The sequence below is a fragment of the Thermobia domestica genome, chromosome 13 (genome assembly GCF_964235325.1).
Source record: "Thermobia domestica chromosome 13, izTheDome1.hap1.1, whole genome shotgun sequence".
Taxonomy (NCBI): domain Eukaryota; kingdom Metazoa; phylum Arthropoda; class Insecta; order Zygentoma; family Lepismatidae; genus Thermobia; species Thermobia domestica.
The window spans coordinates 137089289-137105314 of NC_137466.1; the positions used below are offsets into that span (position 1 = coordinate 137089289).

At 35.9% G+C, this 16026-nt stretch overlaps 1 protein-coding gene across 2 annotated transcripts in view; it reads right to left on the reverse strand.

Moving 5' to 3' along the window:
• The window catches only part of LOC145668548 (cytochrome P450 6k1-like), a 40513-nt gene extending 25823 nt beyond the window's left edge, over positions 1-14690 (reverse strand). Inside the window, exons 1-2 of one of the 2 annotated variants that reach the window (XM_081736536.1) lie at positions 14632-14690; positions 10035-10996 (exon numbers count right to left, since the gene is read on the reverse strand). In XM_081736536.1, the coding sequence (XP_081592662.1) occupies positions 10035-10971 (937 nt within the window). In that variant the 5' untranslated portion in view covers positions 10972-10996; positions 14632-14690. Of the gene's footprint in view, positions 1-10034; positions 10997-14627 lie in introns of both variants that reach the window. The other variant, XM_081736535.1, reaches the window with a different exon arrangement.
• Positions 14691-16026: the final 1336 nt, after the last annotated feature.

Sequence of the window (16026 nt, forward strand, 5' to 3'; positions counted from 1 at the left end):
CATATATGTAAGGAGTAGTTAGTGCTCTCAAATGGGTCAGGTCGGGTCGAGTCAACTCGCGTCGGGTTGTCGTGTCGGGTCAGTCGGGTCAGCTCAAGTCGGGTTGTCGTGTCGGGTCAGCTCGGGTCGGGTTGTCGGATCGGGGTCAATCGGGTCAGCTCGGGTCGGTTTGTCGGGTCGGGTCAATCGTGTCAGCTCGGGTCGGGTTGTCGGGTCAGGCCAATCGGGTCGGGTTATCGGGTCTGGTCAATAGGGTCAGCTCGGGTCGGGTTGTCGGGTCGGGTTAGTCGGGTCAGGTCAATCGGATCGGATCACTGGTCGGGTCACTCGGGTCGGGTCGGGTCAGTCAATTCTAGTCACGGGTCGGGTCGGGTCGGTCTTGAACCCGACCCGACCCGTTGAGAGCACTAGGTATAGTAAAGAAAGAAATGGTACCAGGTTATGCGTACGCTGATGATGTAAATTTAATAGGGGATGATGGGAGAACAATAGAAAGAAATGCAAAGGTCTTATTAAACGCTTGCAGGACAAGGGTTTAGAAGTAAATGCAGAGAAAACTAAATACATGGAAGTGAGTTGGGAACGTAATACGGCCAATTATGAATGCGTTAAAATATTAAATAATACTTCTGATAAAGTGGATACTTTCAAATATCTAGGATAACGAAAATCATTTTCACGAAGAAATTAAATGTCAACTAAAACAGGGAATTAGTGTTATTATTCAGTTCAAAATCTCTTGTCGTCGCGAATTCAGTCGAGGAGTTTGAGGCTTAAAATATATAAAACAGTAATCATACCTGTTGTTCTGTATGGTTTCGAAACATGGTCGCTTACTCTGAGGGAAGAACATAGACTGAAAGTATTTGAGAACAAGATGCTCAGACGAATATTCGGACCCAAGAGGAATGGCGGAAACTTCATAACGAGGAACTACATAAATTATACAGCTTACCAAACATTGTTAGGATCATTAACTCTAGAAGGCTTAGGTGGGCAGGACATATAGCCAGGCAGGGGTGAATTCAGGGGGTGGCCCGGGGGAATCTCCCCCCGAAGAAAATTCATCCCCCCCCCCCGGAGAAATTCAAAAAAATTCAGTCACAAAATGTAGAAATTTGCTTTTCTTTTCGTGCACGTGCAGACAAAATCCGATCTCTCAATATACATATAAATGACGCAGACCCATTCTATGTAAGTATTAAGCATATAACATGTAAGATAGAATACCAAATAGCAGCGGCGGCTGGTACTAATGTTGCATGGTTGTGCAACCGGACATTTTTTTAATACTTAAAATATTTTTAAGTATTAAAGTAGTGTATCAGTGAAAAATAAACCTTTGATCTTGAGCGCAAAACAGTATTGATGCATTTCTGAAAAAAGTCAATTAAAAAACGGAAAGAAAGAGATGATTTACATTTCCAGTGGCAGCCAACGTTGTCACTGGAAGCAGTAACATTGAGCATATGGCAGCGAGCTCCTATTTCTTAACATGGAGAAGTGGATTTATTCTTGCATCGCTCCTATCTTCCCGTATTGCTCTCTTGCGATTGCATTTTCTCCCGCAACTGGTCAGCTTCTGTAATAGTTACGAATTCCTCCGCTTAGCAGCGCTTGACTCAATTGATAGGGTGAAAGAGATACAGAGAATCTTTATTAAGCCTATTACTAATATTACATATTAATATTAGCAATAATAATAATGATAACTAAATTCATGGCGCAACAGCCTTTAGAAGGCATGGACTTATGGCACTCATTTCTGTGGGGTAATGTGTTTATAGGTCTGCACGGGCTCGGGCTACTATGATAACCGTAATGGGGCTAGCCATACTGAGAACTTTATACAGTTCTACCTGAGTTAGAGCGGCAACGCCGGAATCTGGTTACAATGAAGGATTTATGGTAGGGACAAGTAAACCCTTAGATCTTTACTTACTATATATATATATATATATATATATATATAGATAGATAGATAGATAGATAGATATCGAGTGTTGCAAAATAAGTGTTACAACTCTTGAGAGGTGACTCCTGCCACTGAGACAAGAAAAAAAGTTCTCTTGAACTTTCGGCTATCGAACATCTACAAAGCGTGGAAAAATGAGTTTCGGACGCCAATAGTTCGGAAACTAACCAACATAAAGAGGGCGGGTAAAAAATTCACTGAAGAAGTCATACCTGCTCCATTGAATTTTGCATGTTTCACAATCCTACCATGCACGCGCAAGGGTTCCCCAAAGGAACGTAGGGAGTCCCGGATAATCTTCCAAGTGAAACTTGGTCTAAATGGATATGAATTGATAAGCTTGTACCAGGTAACAATAATTCGTTTGTATTAAGTCGATATCTGGAACAAATATAAAATGGCGGACACCATGCCCGTTGTGTGTGGTTGCATAATCGCCAGGTATGGATGCCGGACAACAGTGATGTTCTGAGTATTAAGTATAGCGAATTTGTACTCAAATGCTCTAGAAAAACATCTGCAATGTCGGTAGAGCATAACAGTGAAGCAGGGTGATTCAAATGTGTGGAAACACTTTACGAAAAATCCCCAGAATGCACTCATACTCAGTAAACGTGAGTTCAAATCGTCGGAAATGTAAGGATTAGCGTCAAGAACATGAAAGCCATTGCCAATTCATCAATAATATTCCCTCAAACTGATGCCATGTGATGTGCACGGTTGCATACCAATAAGGATGCGGTAACTGAAGCCAAGTTACTTTACATATATATGATTGTTATTAGTAAGAAGATAAATAAGAAAATAATCAGGCAGTATATTATAAGGAAAGATCATTAATGATCATAACGAAGGATTAGGTATAGAAGGCACGATACGTATGATATAGTAATGGGCGTGAATGATGTGGCGAGATGCATACACAGGACAACACGTGGGTGATATTAGTTAGACAAATGAGCTTATCTTTAGCCTAGAGGCTGCTCTATTCAATGACGAAAATGAATGAGTCCCATGTTAGTAAATAATGGTAATCACTGTGCTGGAAATGATGGGTGAATGAGAGGAAGATGTTCATGAATGACGTAATCGGCGATGATAAGTAAAGAGGGATCTAACGGTGGTAGATTATAGGAGCGAAAGTGGAGAATGATAGTAACGGTGAGGTGTTGGGTGAAATGCTAAATAACGCATTGTATCCTGAAGTAAAGGATGTCGGTTTTCCAAACGTCTGCTGATATATGTTAGCCGAAGTTTTCCAAGAAAGTATTGTAAGGTCGGAAAGGTAATTTGGCGAAGTGTGCAATTAAAACAGTTATCGTGGAATATGAAAAGAACACGAGAAGCTGACTTCCAATACGAGGCCGAAACGTGTAAGTAGCCAGTAATGAAATTTAATGCATAAATGATATATTTACTCTTAAAACAATTCTAAGCGATATAGCCCAAGGCTTATCCTATGTCTGGCGTGTTATTTCAAATCATTTTGCTAATATGATAATCTTTGTAAGTCAAACAAAATATCTATTATTATTTTAAACTCTGTTAAACTAACCTTTGTGACACACAGAGTTTGACCCTGGTTTAGCAGATACACAGTAGTGACCAACAGATTCCCTTTTGTTGTATGTATACCTTATGTAAATAAACTATCATCATCATTATATATTTTCTCTCTTATTCCATTTTGCAATTGTTAAATAAGATTAACAAAAGGTTGTAAGAACTAATAGCGTTATATTAACAAAGGTTCACCAAGTAGTTTATAAAATAATATCGTCCTTATTTGTAATGGAATTGCAGGGGCTTATCGCCCAGCCTTGTTAGGAAGAAGAAGCATATACAGTTTATTGCATTGCAGATAGCATACCCTACAGGGAAATAAAATCATAGGTCACACTCTATCACTGTACTACCAAACCAAACTAGTAATATTCCAAGACAAGAACCATTGTCTTGTTCTAAAAATAACACTAGACTAGTAAGTGATAACACAATACGTGTACAGAAACCAATACATAGTCATTCAGGGTATAGCCAGCAAGTTTTTCTAGAGGGCCTTCATTTTTACAAACTAAAAACAAATCAAAAGTTTCTTTCAAGATTATGAAAGAATTAATAACACATAGATACATATGTATTTCAGAAGTACATATTATTATTATTATTATTATTATTATTATTATTATTATTATTATTATTATTATTATTATTATTATTATTATTATTATTATTATTATTATTATTATTATTATTATTGTTATTAATATTTAGTAGTAGTAGTAGTAGTAGTAGAAGTAGTATATTTCATATATGCTACATTTCTGAGACTTGAGTCTTGATAGAACGTGAAGTTTAAATCAAAGGTTATGTTACGGACGGCAAATGATGGCTTAACACCAAAAACATATTCTGGCCGGGACCGGAGGTTAGTCTGTTTTATGTTTATTAAACGTGTTTAATAATTACAGCAAATGAAATATGTTTATAATAGAATGTGAAAGAATACAGTTTTAAAAGAATTAAACTACGTCAACATGTTAAAATAATTAAAAGAACCTAATTAATCAGCCACTTTGTACTCTCGTTTGCTTAACTGGATGAACCGAGGCCTAAAGGAAAAAGAGTTTTCTGCCCAAATCTCATAAGCAGTGGGATATTTTAATATTATAGAAACTGACCCTCCTTTCGCTTAGAAGTGTAATTTTCAAGACGCTGAAACATATAGTATTTTATTACTTTTAGTTAAAAGTTCAAATGCCGAGTTTCACGCATCTAGCTTAAACAAATCCTTCCTTAATTTATTTACATATTTTCTGAGTAAGTAATGGGGAAATCGAACATAAAAAAATGTGCTCCCTTTGCTCTTTCCCTTTTATGTGTTCAATTTTCAATTTTCAATTTTCAGTTTTTTTTTTAATAGGAAAGCTTATATGCCAAGTTTTATTTTACTAGCTTTAGAAACTTGCGAGATACACTACCCTTTAAAAAAATCTTACCCTACCCTTTTTACGATACTTATTTCCAAAAATTCTTTCTTATGTACTGCTTTCATAAGAAAATTATATTTTATAACTAAAATTTATCGACTCTACTTGTAGTAGTATGCCCAAAAATCACTCATCTTTACTCTTTTATATAAGAGTACAGAAGATAAATACAGTCAAACAAATGGACTTCCATGAACAGTTTCCGATTTCTTATAACTAACTTATTCGTACATTTCCCACAAGCTGTGGTTTTAAATTTACGCTCTGTCAAGGTCCAGGTTTCAAAAAGGAAGTAACTGGAAATACAATAATATTATGTATTTATGTACATGTGTAATATGTATAAATTTATTGTCTTATTGAAGCTTTTGTAATCTGAAAATAAACTTTTGATTTGCTTTTAATATATAAAAATCAAGCTCCCCTAGAAAAAATTGCAGGCTACACCCCTAAATGACTATGTAGTAATTTCTGCAAAAATGGCACACGACCTAAAATTTAGGTCTAGTGCCTATATTTTTAGGACTTGTGCCGTTTAGAACTTATGAATGTCACCCAATGTATTGCATAGTAAATGTTCTTTGTTCAATTTTAAATCTACTGCGTTCTTTATGTATACCGTTGGTATTTAATGTTCACTCGTGAAATGTCTAGTGAGCTTTTGTCTTAATTAAGTAAACTTTGGTGGATTTTTGTCTTACTCTTAATAAAATTCGCTCCACACAGTATATATTGAAATTCTGAATGTTTTCTTGCTTTCAGAAGTCTGGTAAAATATGCTTTTTAAACATTTTTTCAATTTTTTATTTATTTATTTTTGTTTTAGGAATTTGTCTTGGGATTCTCGTATCTCCATTCGAAAGAAACGAATTTCTTAACTAATTATGTAATTAATTCTTAGAATGAAATAAGTTGTATTATGTAATTCACGTATAAGTGCAGAACAGATAGTGATAATAATAATCTTAGTAGTACAAATATAGTTGTTATTGTTGGAATTAGCTACGTTCGTGACATTATTGCCAACTAGTTGCTGCATCGTCGCAATTTCGTGGGGTGGTGGCGAATTTCAGAACTAAAGCAAGTGAATAAAAAAGGCACAAGACCTAAACGGCACAAGTCCTAAAAGGCAGAAGTCCTAAACGCCAGAAGTCCTAAAAATCATATCGCGGCACAAGTCCTAAACGGCAGAAATCCTAAAAATCATACCGTGCCACAAGTCCTAAACTGCAGGAGTACTAAAATTCAGGTCTAGTGCCTATATTTTTAGGAGTTCTGCCGTTTAGGACTTCTGGATGACACCCAACACATCATGCTGCCTCAGTGATGGTTTGGTGGGGAGTGAGCTACTCAAGCACAACCCAGCTGTATTTTTGCGAACAAGGTGTTAAAACATCTGCCAAGGTATACCAGAACACAGTGCTAACACCTATAGTGTAACCACTATCTGCTACCATGTTCCCTGGAGAAAGGTGGACCTTCCAACAGGATTCCGCTCCAGGCCACACAGCGAAACCAACTTAGGACTGGCTGGCGCGGAACGTCCCTCACTTCATTTCTACCATTGATTGGCCTTCTAGCAGCCCGGATCTTAACCCGTTGGACTACAAACTTTGGGCAGTACTTCAGGCAAAGGTCTGCCATAAACGGCATCCATCTGTCGACAGTCAGAAACAATCTTGGCCCGAGCAGTGAACAATTTTCCCATGGACAGTTTTGGGTAAGTTACATGTAAAAATGTAACGCGTTACAAGTTACTTTACTTTTTCCTAAAATGTAACGCGTTACTTGCCCCCAAAAAGTAACTGTTACTTTACTTCGAAAGTAACGCGTTACTTTTAGGTCTGAAACTTAGAATATGTGAACAAATGTTATCACTTCAATTTTCCGTACTACTATTACTATCGCTTTTATTATTATTATTATTATTATTATTATTATTATTTCCCTTTCTGAATTGCTTTATGTAAATGCAAGGACACATTTTTACTTGACAGCTATAAGTTATGAATATTTTCATATAAGGTAACATTGGCTAAAATGCCATACTGCGTTACTCGTACGGATGGGCTAGGGTAACCAGACGTACTGATTTTCGCAGTACAGTACTGTTTTTCAAAGAGCTGTCCTGCGTGTTGCGAAGATGTCTAGGAAATCGAGAAATATCCTTCTTCTTTGAAATGTCCTGCGAAATGTCCAGAGTTAATTTATTTGCAATATCTTAATGTTTCATTCTTTATTCACAATATTTTGAATCAAACACACTCTTTTCCTGAATGATGAACCGCTGTGTTTTTTAACACTCCTCAGAAGACTAGGGATGGAGAACAATCAACAAACCATTTTTTACAATACATCGCTTTTACTGAGAAGGCCTTGTTGAGATATCGGTAAAGTAGGAAAGGTTTCTTATTGAACTTATGACAGTGATGCTAACCAAGTTAAATAGAAGTTCCTTTGTGCCGGTCTAAATTTTCTTTCATTTCTTAAAATAATACCACGCTTCGAAATTTATTATTATTATTATTATTATTATTATTATTATTATTTAGCCCAACACGAACTTTGACTGTACGTTCATAAAATAAACCAATTTGTTATTCATCAAAGCATTTGGAGTTGTGTTTAATTCCTTTAATAATTTTGTTCAGTGCTTCTTCTTAACAAAAATGTTCATTAACTTAAGGTTAACATTAATTGAAATAATGATATGCGTATTGCCGACGCAGTAAGATATCATATACAGTACTATTATACTTGTGTCCTACTTTTCGATTGTTAGAATGTGGTCATCCTACGATGGGCACGAGTGAGTACGAGCGAGTATTCTTTGAAACTCGATTCGACTAAAAACAGACATCTTTGAACGCGATTCGAAAAATTTCCTCCAACTCGACTCGAATTCGGGTCGAGTCGAACCAAATCTGGTTTGTAGTTTCGAGTATTCTCTTCAAGTATCTTGCATAGACAATATAGGTTATCAATGATACTAGTACTACTACTAGTACAACTTTTATTATTATTATTAATAATAATAAATAATAATTATAATTATAATTATAACAACACTGTGTTTAAACATGAAAGAAACGCGGTCTGTGTTTGAATACTAAAAAACTAGTTGATTGCTAACCTCGGTAGTCGTGAATTCTAGGAGTCAAGGATATTGTTCACGAGCTTGTGAATTTGGGTTGAGGGTTTAGGTTGAGTATTCGGGCTCGAGCCAAACATTGTTAAAAGTTATAGGGCACTGGCCAAATATCTTCAAAACTGTTCGGCCCGGGTTTACAATTGTAAACAACTTGAGCAGCTGGGCTCACAGCTCACTCACTATGGACCCGAACCGAGAAGTGAGCCGAGCCAACAGCTCACCGAACCGTGTCAGCAAGAGCCTTCGGCCCAGATGAGCCGAACCGAGCAGGTGGTTCATCCAACCAAGCCAGCTCGAGCCGATGGTTCACCCCAAGCGAACCGGCTCGAGCCATCGGCTCAGTTATTACTTCCCAACTGAGCTTCTTATTAAAAAAGTCTCTTGTGGTCTCGATATCGAGACGAGAAGACATGCGATCATGTTTCCTCTAGTGAGCAACATTAAAAGTATTCCATATTACTACTTAGCTTACATTTCTCATGGCTTTCGCTTTCTAGTGGAATCAGGCCATGATTTCAAAACGAGTTAAAACGTAATAATAATAATAATAATAATAATAATAATAATAATAATAATAATAATAATAATAATAATAATAATAATAATAATAAATATAAGTATTCCATACATATAGAAATGCTTTTGACCAAGCACACAAGAAATTATATTTTGTCCATTTAGCACTATCATTCTTTTGTCACTCACAATTATTAATATTCATATAGTAAATATCTTATAATTCTTATATTTTAAAATCAATTGACAGGTCTCTGATTGCTTTTATGAGAAATAAATATTTGGTTTTATAGATACTACGCAGTGGGGATGATCGTGCGTCGTTTCGGTCCTATGCCGTTTCGGTCCTGCGCCGTGTCGATCCTGTGCCGTGTCGATCCTGTGCCGTTTCGTTCCTATGCCGTGTCGATCCTGTGCCGTTTCGTTCCTATGCCGTTTCGATCGTACGTATTCTATGCATATAACTTGCACAGGCATAGAATCGACAGGAGTTTATAATTTGTAAGAGCAAAGATTAAACAGATAATAAAAATATTATTTTTTAGGCACATAATTAAAAGTTAAATTATTTCAGAGCAGCGGCGTGAGAGCAAAACGGCACAGGATCGACACGGCATAGGATCGACACGGCATAGGACCGAAACGGCACAGGATCGACACGGCACAGGACCGAAACAGGTTTCTGAGCTGAATTGTCGGTCGTATGCCGTGTCGATCCTGTGCCGTGTCGATCCTGTGCCGCATCCCCGTTTACATATGGTAACAGTTTTTGAATACAATTAAAGTTTCCTTAAGATAGGTAAATAAAAATCTGCAATAGTGTCTAGTTGAAATGTTACAGTGGCCCTGGGCAGCGTAGTTGCGAACGCTCTCGTGTTTGGTGAGAGGGGTCCCTGGTTGGATTCCCGTTGGGGGACACTGGGTCAAAAAGGTGTAAAAGCTTTTTCAGGTCAACCATTCTAGTGAGGTTTCCCTGGGTTTTCCTCATTTACAGCAGGAAAATGCCAAATGCCGGTATGGTACCTAACATACAGGTCCCAGGCCGCTTCCTTCCTTCCCCAATCCTTTATTCTTTCCTTTCTCTCGGATAGTGTGATCCCCGAGGGACGTCATCCGTCATACCTAACGGGGTAACATGGCCATAGATACCGGAATCCCAGAAATCTAATTCCTAATTAAAATGTTACAGTAATAATTTACGTTCTAGTTCACAACTCTTACTTATATAAAATATAAGGTTTAAAATTACAAAAGAGTGCAATGCCTTAAGTCTACCTTCCGGATCTCTATATATAAATGTTCTAATTATTTAATTTTCATCAACATTTGAAAAAAACTGCATGTGTTTCAGTAGACAATAATAATAGTATAAAACATTATAATTATATATGATTAAACTTACCTCCTACTTTGGCAACAATAGAATCCTTTGTTTCTATTTGGTCTTCTTCATCATCACCCTCATTATCAACTTTTCCTTTCTTCTGCAGCTGAATCATCAGATCCATAAAATCGTTCCTCACCACACCATTCTCCTTTCTGTATTGTATAGTATCCTTGACAATATTGAAAAAGAACTGGGATAACCTTTCTGGTATCATTTTCAACTTCAGTGTTTTATACAAATTCGGGAAGAACCGAAGAAGAAAAGTCTTGAAAAGCCTTCCAATACTACTATCCTCCATGAGCTCACGTAATACTCTTCTGAATTCGGAATTAGGGTCTTTCAGCGAATTGCCTTCCACTCCAAAAGCACATGATGCTATTACGTCAGTCGTGTACCGGGCCATTGCATCTCTAATTTCGACTGGATCTCCACTATCTGCGTGCACTATGAAATATTTTTGTAGATCCTCACTACACTTTTCGATAAGATTAAACATTCTTTTCATTTTACCAGAAGTAAAAGTTGGCGTCAACTGAGTCCTCAAGCGTCGCCAACGAGGTCCTTTCAGTATAAATAAGTTCTTAGACCGTAGTGGTTCATTGTCCTCTGACGCGGTGTACGCACGATCATGAAAATGTGAAAAGTCTTTTACTAAAAAAGCTTTAATTAATTCAGGATCTTTCACTATAAATACTGGTCTTGTCCCTTGATAAAGTCCAAAATATTTCTCATTTGGCATTTGTCTATACAAATCTGCATAAGCATATGCACAAGATGTTCTGAACAAAAACACATCTTTTGTGTTTCCGAAAAAGAATTCTGGTTCCACATACGGTACTCCTTTTTTCTTCCAGTAAGTCATTGAGTAATTGAAGTATACGAAGAATGCTCCGAAGAGCACAATTAAAGCGAGGACGAAGTCAGCAAGTAATGAGTCAAATATCAAAGCCATATTAGCTTTTGCATTGAAATAGTAACTGCAAAGAAAAATGTGTTGATTTTGAAAAGTTTGTAGCTTACGTTTTAACTCAGTTTAACTAATTACATTAACACAAAATTTGTAGAAGATAAAGATGAATATAACTTGGACATAGGCCTAAGATCACAGATTCTTCTGATTTGAAACTTGAAAATGAATTTTTTTTTCAGTTTTATGTCCTGCGATAATACCTTGTAGGCTAAAGGAGACGGTGATGATAAGAATGAATGAAATAGTGAAAATGGGAGGAAACGGGAGAACCCCGAGAAAATCCAAGTACACAGTATCTATCCATTACAAATCTCACTTGGCGTGAGCAAGAATCGAACTAAGGACTTTAACGCTCTATCACTGAGTCACTGCTGCTCCGAGTAGAAAGTTGAAATTCAAAATCCAATGTTAAGGAACCTTGAAACATTGCGTGAGTGATATTTCTAGTGCCAGAGGCCAGTGGTTCGATTCCAGATCAAATGATCTTGTGATGAAAATAATCATATCCTAAGAGCATTTTTTCCGTTTATACTTTCAGTTTTCTTAACAATTGATTTGCACTCATAATCCACTTCCTTTTACGTATACACAAGAAACTTTAAATTTTCTTCAATATTTCGGTAGATGTTTGAAAACTAATAATAATTCTGTTTCAGATTGTTCTACAGGGAGTTCGGAATTCTGTATTTACTTGTGTATACAACAAATTTCCAACAGCAGAATGAGTATAGGTTATGTAGGACATTCAGAAAGAATCAAATCTAACTACCAAAGTTTAAAGAACAATAGATATACATTTTACACGGTACGCTTAAATACATGAAAAGTTATAAATGTTTTTACTTTATAAGAGTTATTTACAATATCTGGACTTGAATCATTTAAGTTCTGAAAGAAACTTGAGTTAGAGATTAAAGATGAAGTGTGACTAAATAACAAAAGTAAACTTGATTCCCTTGTGCACTGAACGCATCAATTGTTCCACAGTAACTGGTATAATTGTATTTATGTTCCATTACAATTATTCCTATTTATAAAAGTTTCACTAAATATGAGATAGACGATAGTCATATTTCATTTTTCAACAGAAAAGTACGACAAAATTATAAATACTCTTTTAATTTCTATTAATCGGTTGAACAGGTGAGTTAGGAATCATGTCACGAATTTTTTTCAAAACTAATATTTTAAAAAATACTATCAGATGTTTAGCATGCTTATCTTTAATTCTATATCATAACTGGGTCTTCAATAGGTTATTCCCACCGAGGGCTAACAGGGAAATGCAAAATTAAAATATAATATTATTTTCTGAAACCAAAGAAAGAAAAGATAATCTATATTACAGGACATTGGTGAAGACGCACCCACTGGGACCACAGCTCGCAATTGGTATTCTGAGTTAATTGAGAAAGGTTAAATTTGCAACCAAAATTCACTAGAAAAAGCTGAAACGGTGAAGTCGGGGTATTCCAGAATCCGATGAAGTCCAGAGAAATCCCCATCAGAGCTTACAAAGAATTGAATATTCTGCAAACGTAGAAGATTGTGCGCTAAGGTTTATAATTTTATTTCAACGGATTGAACTGTGTCTCGAAGCTGCCAAAATGAAGCAACTTTCTCTCAGCGAGTGTTTGCAACTGTAATAGAAACCGAGAGTTTAATAGAATCAATAGTGTTTAGTAATGAAGACATTTTTCACTTTTCGAAGTCAGTGAATAAACTAATGTTAGAATCTGGAAAGTTAAAACCAAATATGTCTATCAGAAGCATAGGGACACAACCCCCAATATAATGTATTTCTTACTATAACCCATGAGAAATAATACGGTCCTTTCTTTCTCGGCAAAGAAACTCTTGGAGATTTCGTACCTACTGTGAAGTGCAGAGTGATCCTGTTAGAAAATCTGCATATAGACTACCAATATGTAAATTAACGGACTATGTCCTTTAATCAGTATTTAATTACAAGTATTTATATATAAATGTTTAAATTCCTATTATTATTATTATTATTATTATTATTATTATTATTATTATTATTATTATTATTATTATTATTATTATTATAATATAAACGCTTAGTTTGCATATGATTACTAATACCCAGAGTAATATTAATATTATAGAATTATTATGTGTATGGAATTTATATTCATTTTATTCATTTAATACATATACGTACTTATAATCAAGGATTGCGTCAGAAAGGTATACGTCACCTATCAGCTATAATAATGATTTTACATATAGAAATGGCGGCATAAAGAAACAAGTACAAAATGGCAACATAATTACGGGTAATGACTCGAATGGTAAGCGTCAGCAGAGGACCCACTGGAAACCAGGATATTTCAGTCCACAGCATCCTACAGCCGCCGCCATGTTTCATGGTCGGTTGGAGCTGCGTACCATGTTTCTTTAGGCGTCCACCACACATAAACACTCCGTTGTGTGAGATCAGGTGAACGTTGAATCAGCCGAAAATATCACATGTTTCCATTCATCAGTGGTCTATGAATTGCAGGTTCGCGGCACTACTAGCGTCATTCTAAAAGCATGTTGATCCCTTATAAGTGATTCCGCCCGTACAACCCGAGCTCGATGTCCACTCATGTAAATCGCGGTGAACTGTGATTGTAAATAGAGGCTGTGGGGTGCATCTAAAGTTCTGTCGCTAGCAAAGCAGTTGCAGAACGGTTCTGAGTAACAATCCGCTGAACCTGTAATGAGGATTTTTCTGATTACTGTTCCTCTTGACCAATACGGTTTACCTGTGAGTTTTGTAGGCCACCATCACCTCGGACTATGTCATCAAGATGGGCACTTACACTCTTGTCACGCTCGAACCATATAAGTGAGTACTAACAATTTAATCTCTTTGAAAATCAGAAAGGTAGACCATTTTATATTATCGCCTGACCGTTGCCAACCCGGATATCTGATATATTTCCAACTCCATGTCTATCCATTAAACTGACTTGGCTCTCTAGTTCTCAATGTAAAAGTATGTAATACAAAAAATTATATTTTAAAATACTGCCATGAAGGTAAATTACAGAGAAATGGGGTGAAAATATTCTCACAGTTGAAAACAGGGACAAAATGTAAATCGGTGGGACATCAGAGCAAAAGCCTTTAAACTGGGATTGTCATTCTTAAAACTAGACATTGTACAGAGTGGCCCAAAAGTAGGTATACAGTCCCGTATTGATCAACTTATTGCTTTTTATATTATTTCTCATTGTTATCCATCAGGTAAACTTAATTTCTTTATTATTTGTTCTTAATGTGTTTTTACTTACATCTTAAGCTCGGAAGAGCGGAAGCAAATAAACCTATAAGCTAGAATGTTATACTTAATCAATGCAGGGATGTATACCTACTTTTGGACGTATACCTGTATATAACAGGAGTGTATGTCTACTACAGGGGTGTATACCTGTATATTAACCCTACTTAGAATGCTTATTTAACTGAATCATTTATTTAGTTATTAACTAATGATGTAAGAAATACTTGTACTGTATATACATATATTTTTTATTACTAGCAAATGACTGTAGAATGCAAAATATTAGAGAAAATAATAATTTTTGTTCATTTTGATCTACAATTTAGAACTAAAGAATACTTACGTACGTTTCAGAGATGATTAAAAGCCATGAAGTGGTCAGTATAAAATATCAGGACTATATGAGTGCGTATTTCATACAAAGATAACTGTCTTATCGATGAATTTATTTACACTAAGTGGAGCAGAGGTAGGTGAATGGTAACAAAAGAATTGCGTAAGAAACTAAAGAGGGGAAACGTGATGACATCACGTATAAGAAGACGCCTGTGAAATTGTTCATTGCACTTTTTTTAAAAAAAAGAAAATAATTGCTGTGATTATCTTAAAATTAATATCTCAGTTCAACAATAGTTTCGAGAGGTTTAATGACGTATGAATTTATTAAATTGCTTCCTTAGATTGACTCCCAACATAGAACGAAAAGAAAATGCGATGTTTGTGTTGGCTATCCTTGTTAGACTTTCAAACTGTGCTAAGCTATGGTAGAGTGTTGGAAGTCTTATAGAACGGCTTTGTCCGTCCGTCCGTCAGTCTGTCAGTGGGTATCAGATCAAAAACGGTAAGAGATATCTAGAAACTTTTTTTTTTTTTTTTTTTTTTTTTTTGCAATCGACTCAGATACCCAAAAATGGGTTTCATCTTCTCCGTTAACCTTCTATTCAAACTGAAAGTGGTCAAATTTCCAGTTTTTCAACGTTTATCGTCTTTAATATGAAAACAGTAAAAGATAGCAAAAGTGGTTTTCTGCATTCGATTCAGTGCCTCAAGGCAACATACCATGGTTATAGACAACACTCTACCAAAACTGGAAGTGGTTGAAATACTTTCCGTTTCAATACTGATTTCCACAGAATAAAACCAGTCACAGATATTAAGATTTTTTTCTGCAACGATTCAGCGTGAAAAGAGTAGATTATATCCCCTCCGTTAACTGTTTATGGAAACCAGAAGTGGTTAAAATTAACAATTACCTATTGCAATATTTATCGGTATAGAGCAAAGATGGTAATAGATAGCGACGAATTATTTTCTGCAATTCATACAGTGTTACAAGAAAACACATCATAACTCATAATATTTTACCAGAAACCGGAAGAGGGTGAAATGTTTCTAGTGCTTCTGGTTTCAAATCTGATTTCCATAGAGTAAAAACTATAACAGATATCGATAAGTGGTTTCTTACACTCTATTCAGAGTCCGAAGAACGGGTTCTATCTACTCCGTCAATTCTCTATTCAAACTGCAAGTTGTCTTAATTAACAATTTCCGGTTTCAACATTTATTATCATAGAACAAAAAGAGTAGGGGATAGCGAGTAAGCTTAATTAGCTATTTGATACAGATTCCGCGTCCGAGGAACAGATTCTATCTTTTCATCTTATTACTCTATTGTAACCTGTAGTTGTAGATGTAATACTTTAAGTTGGAGAATTGATTTCGGATAGTTTGGAGGAGCTCCT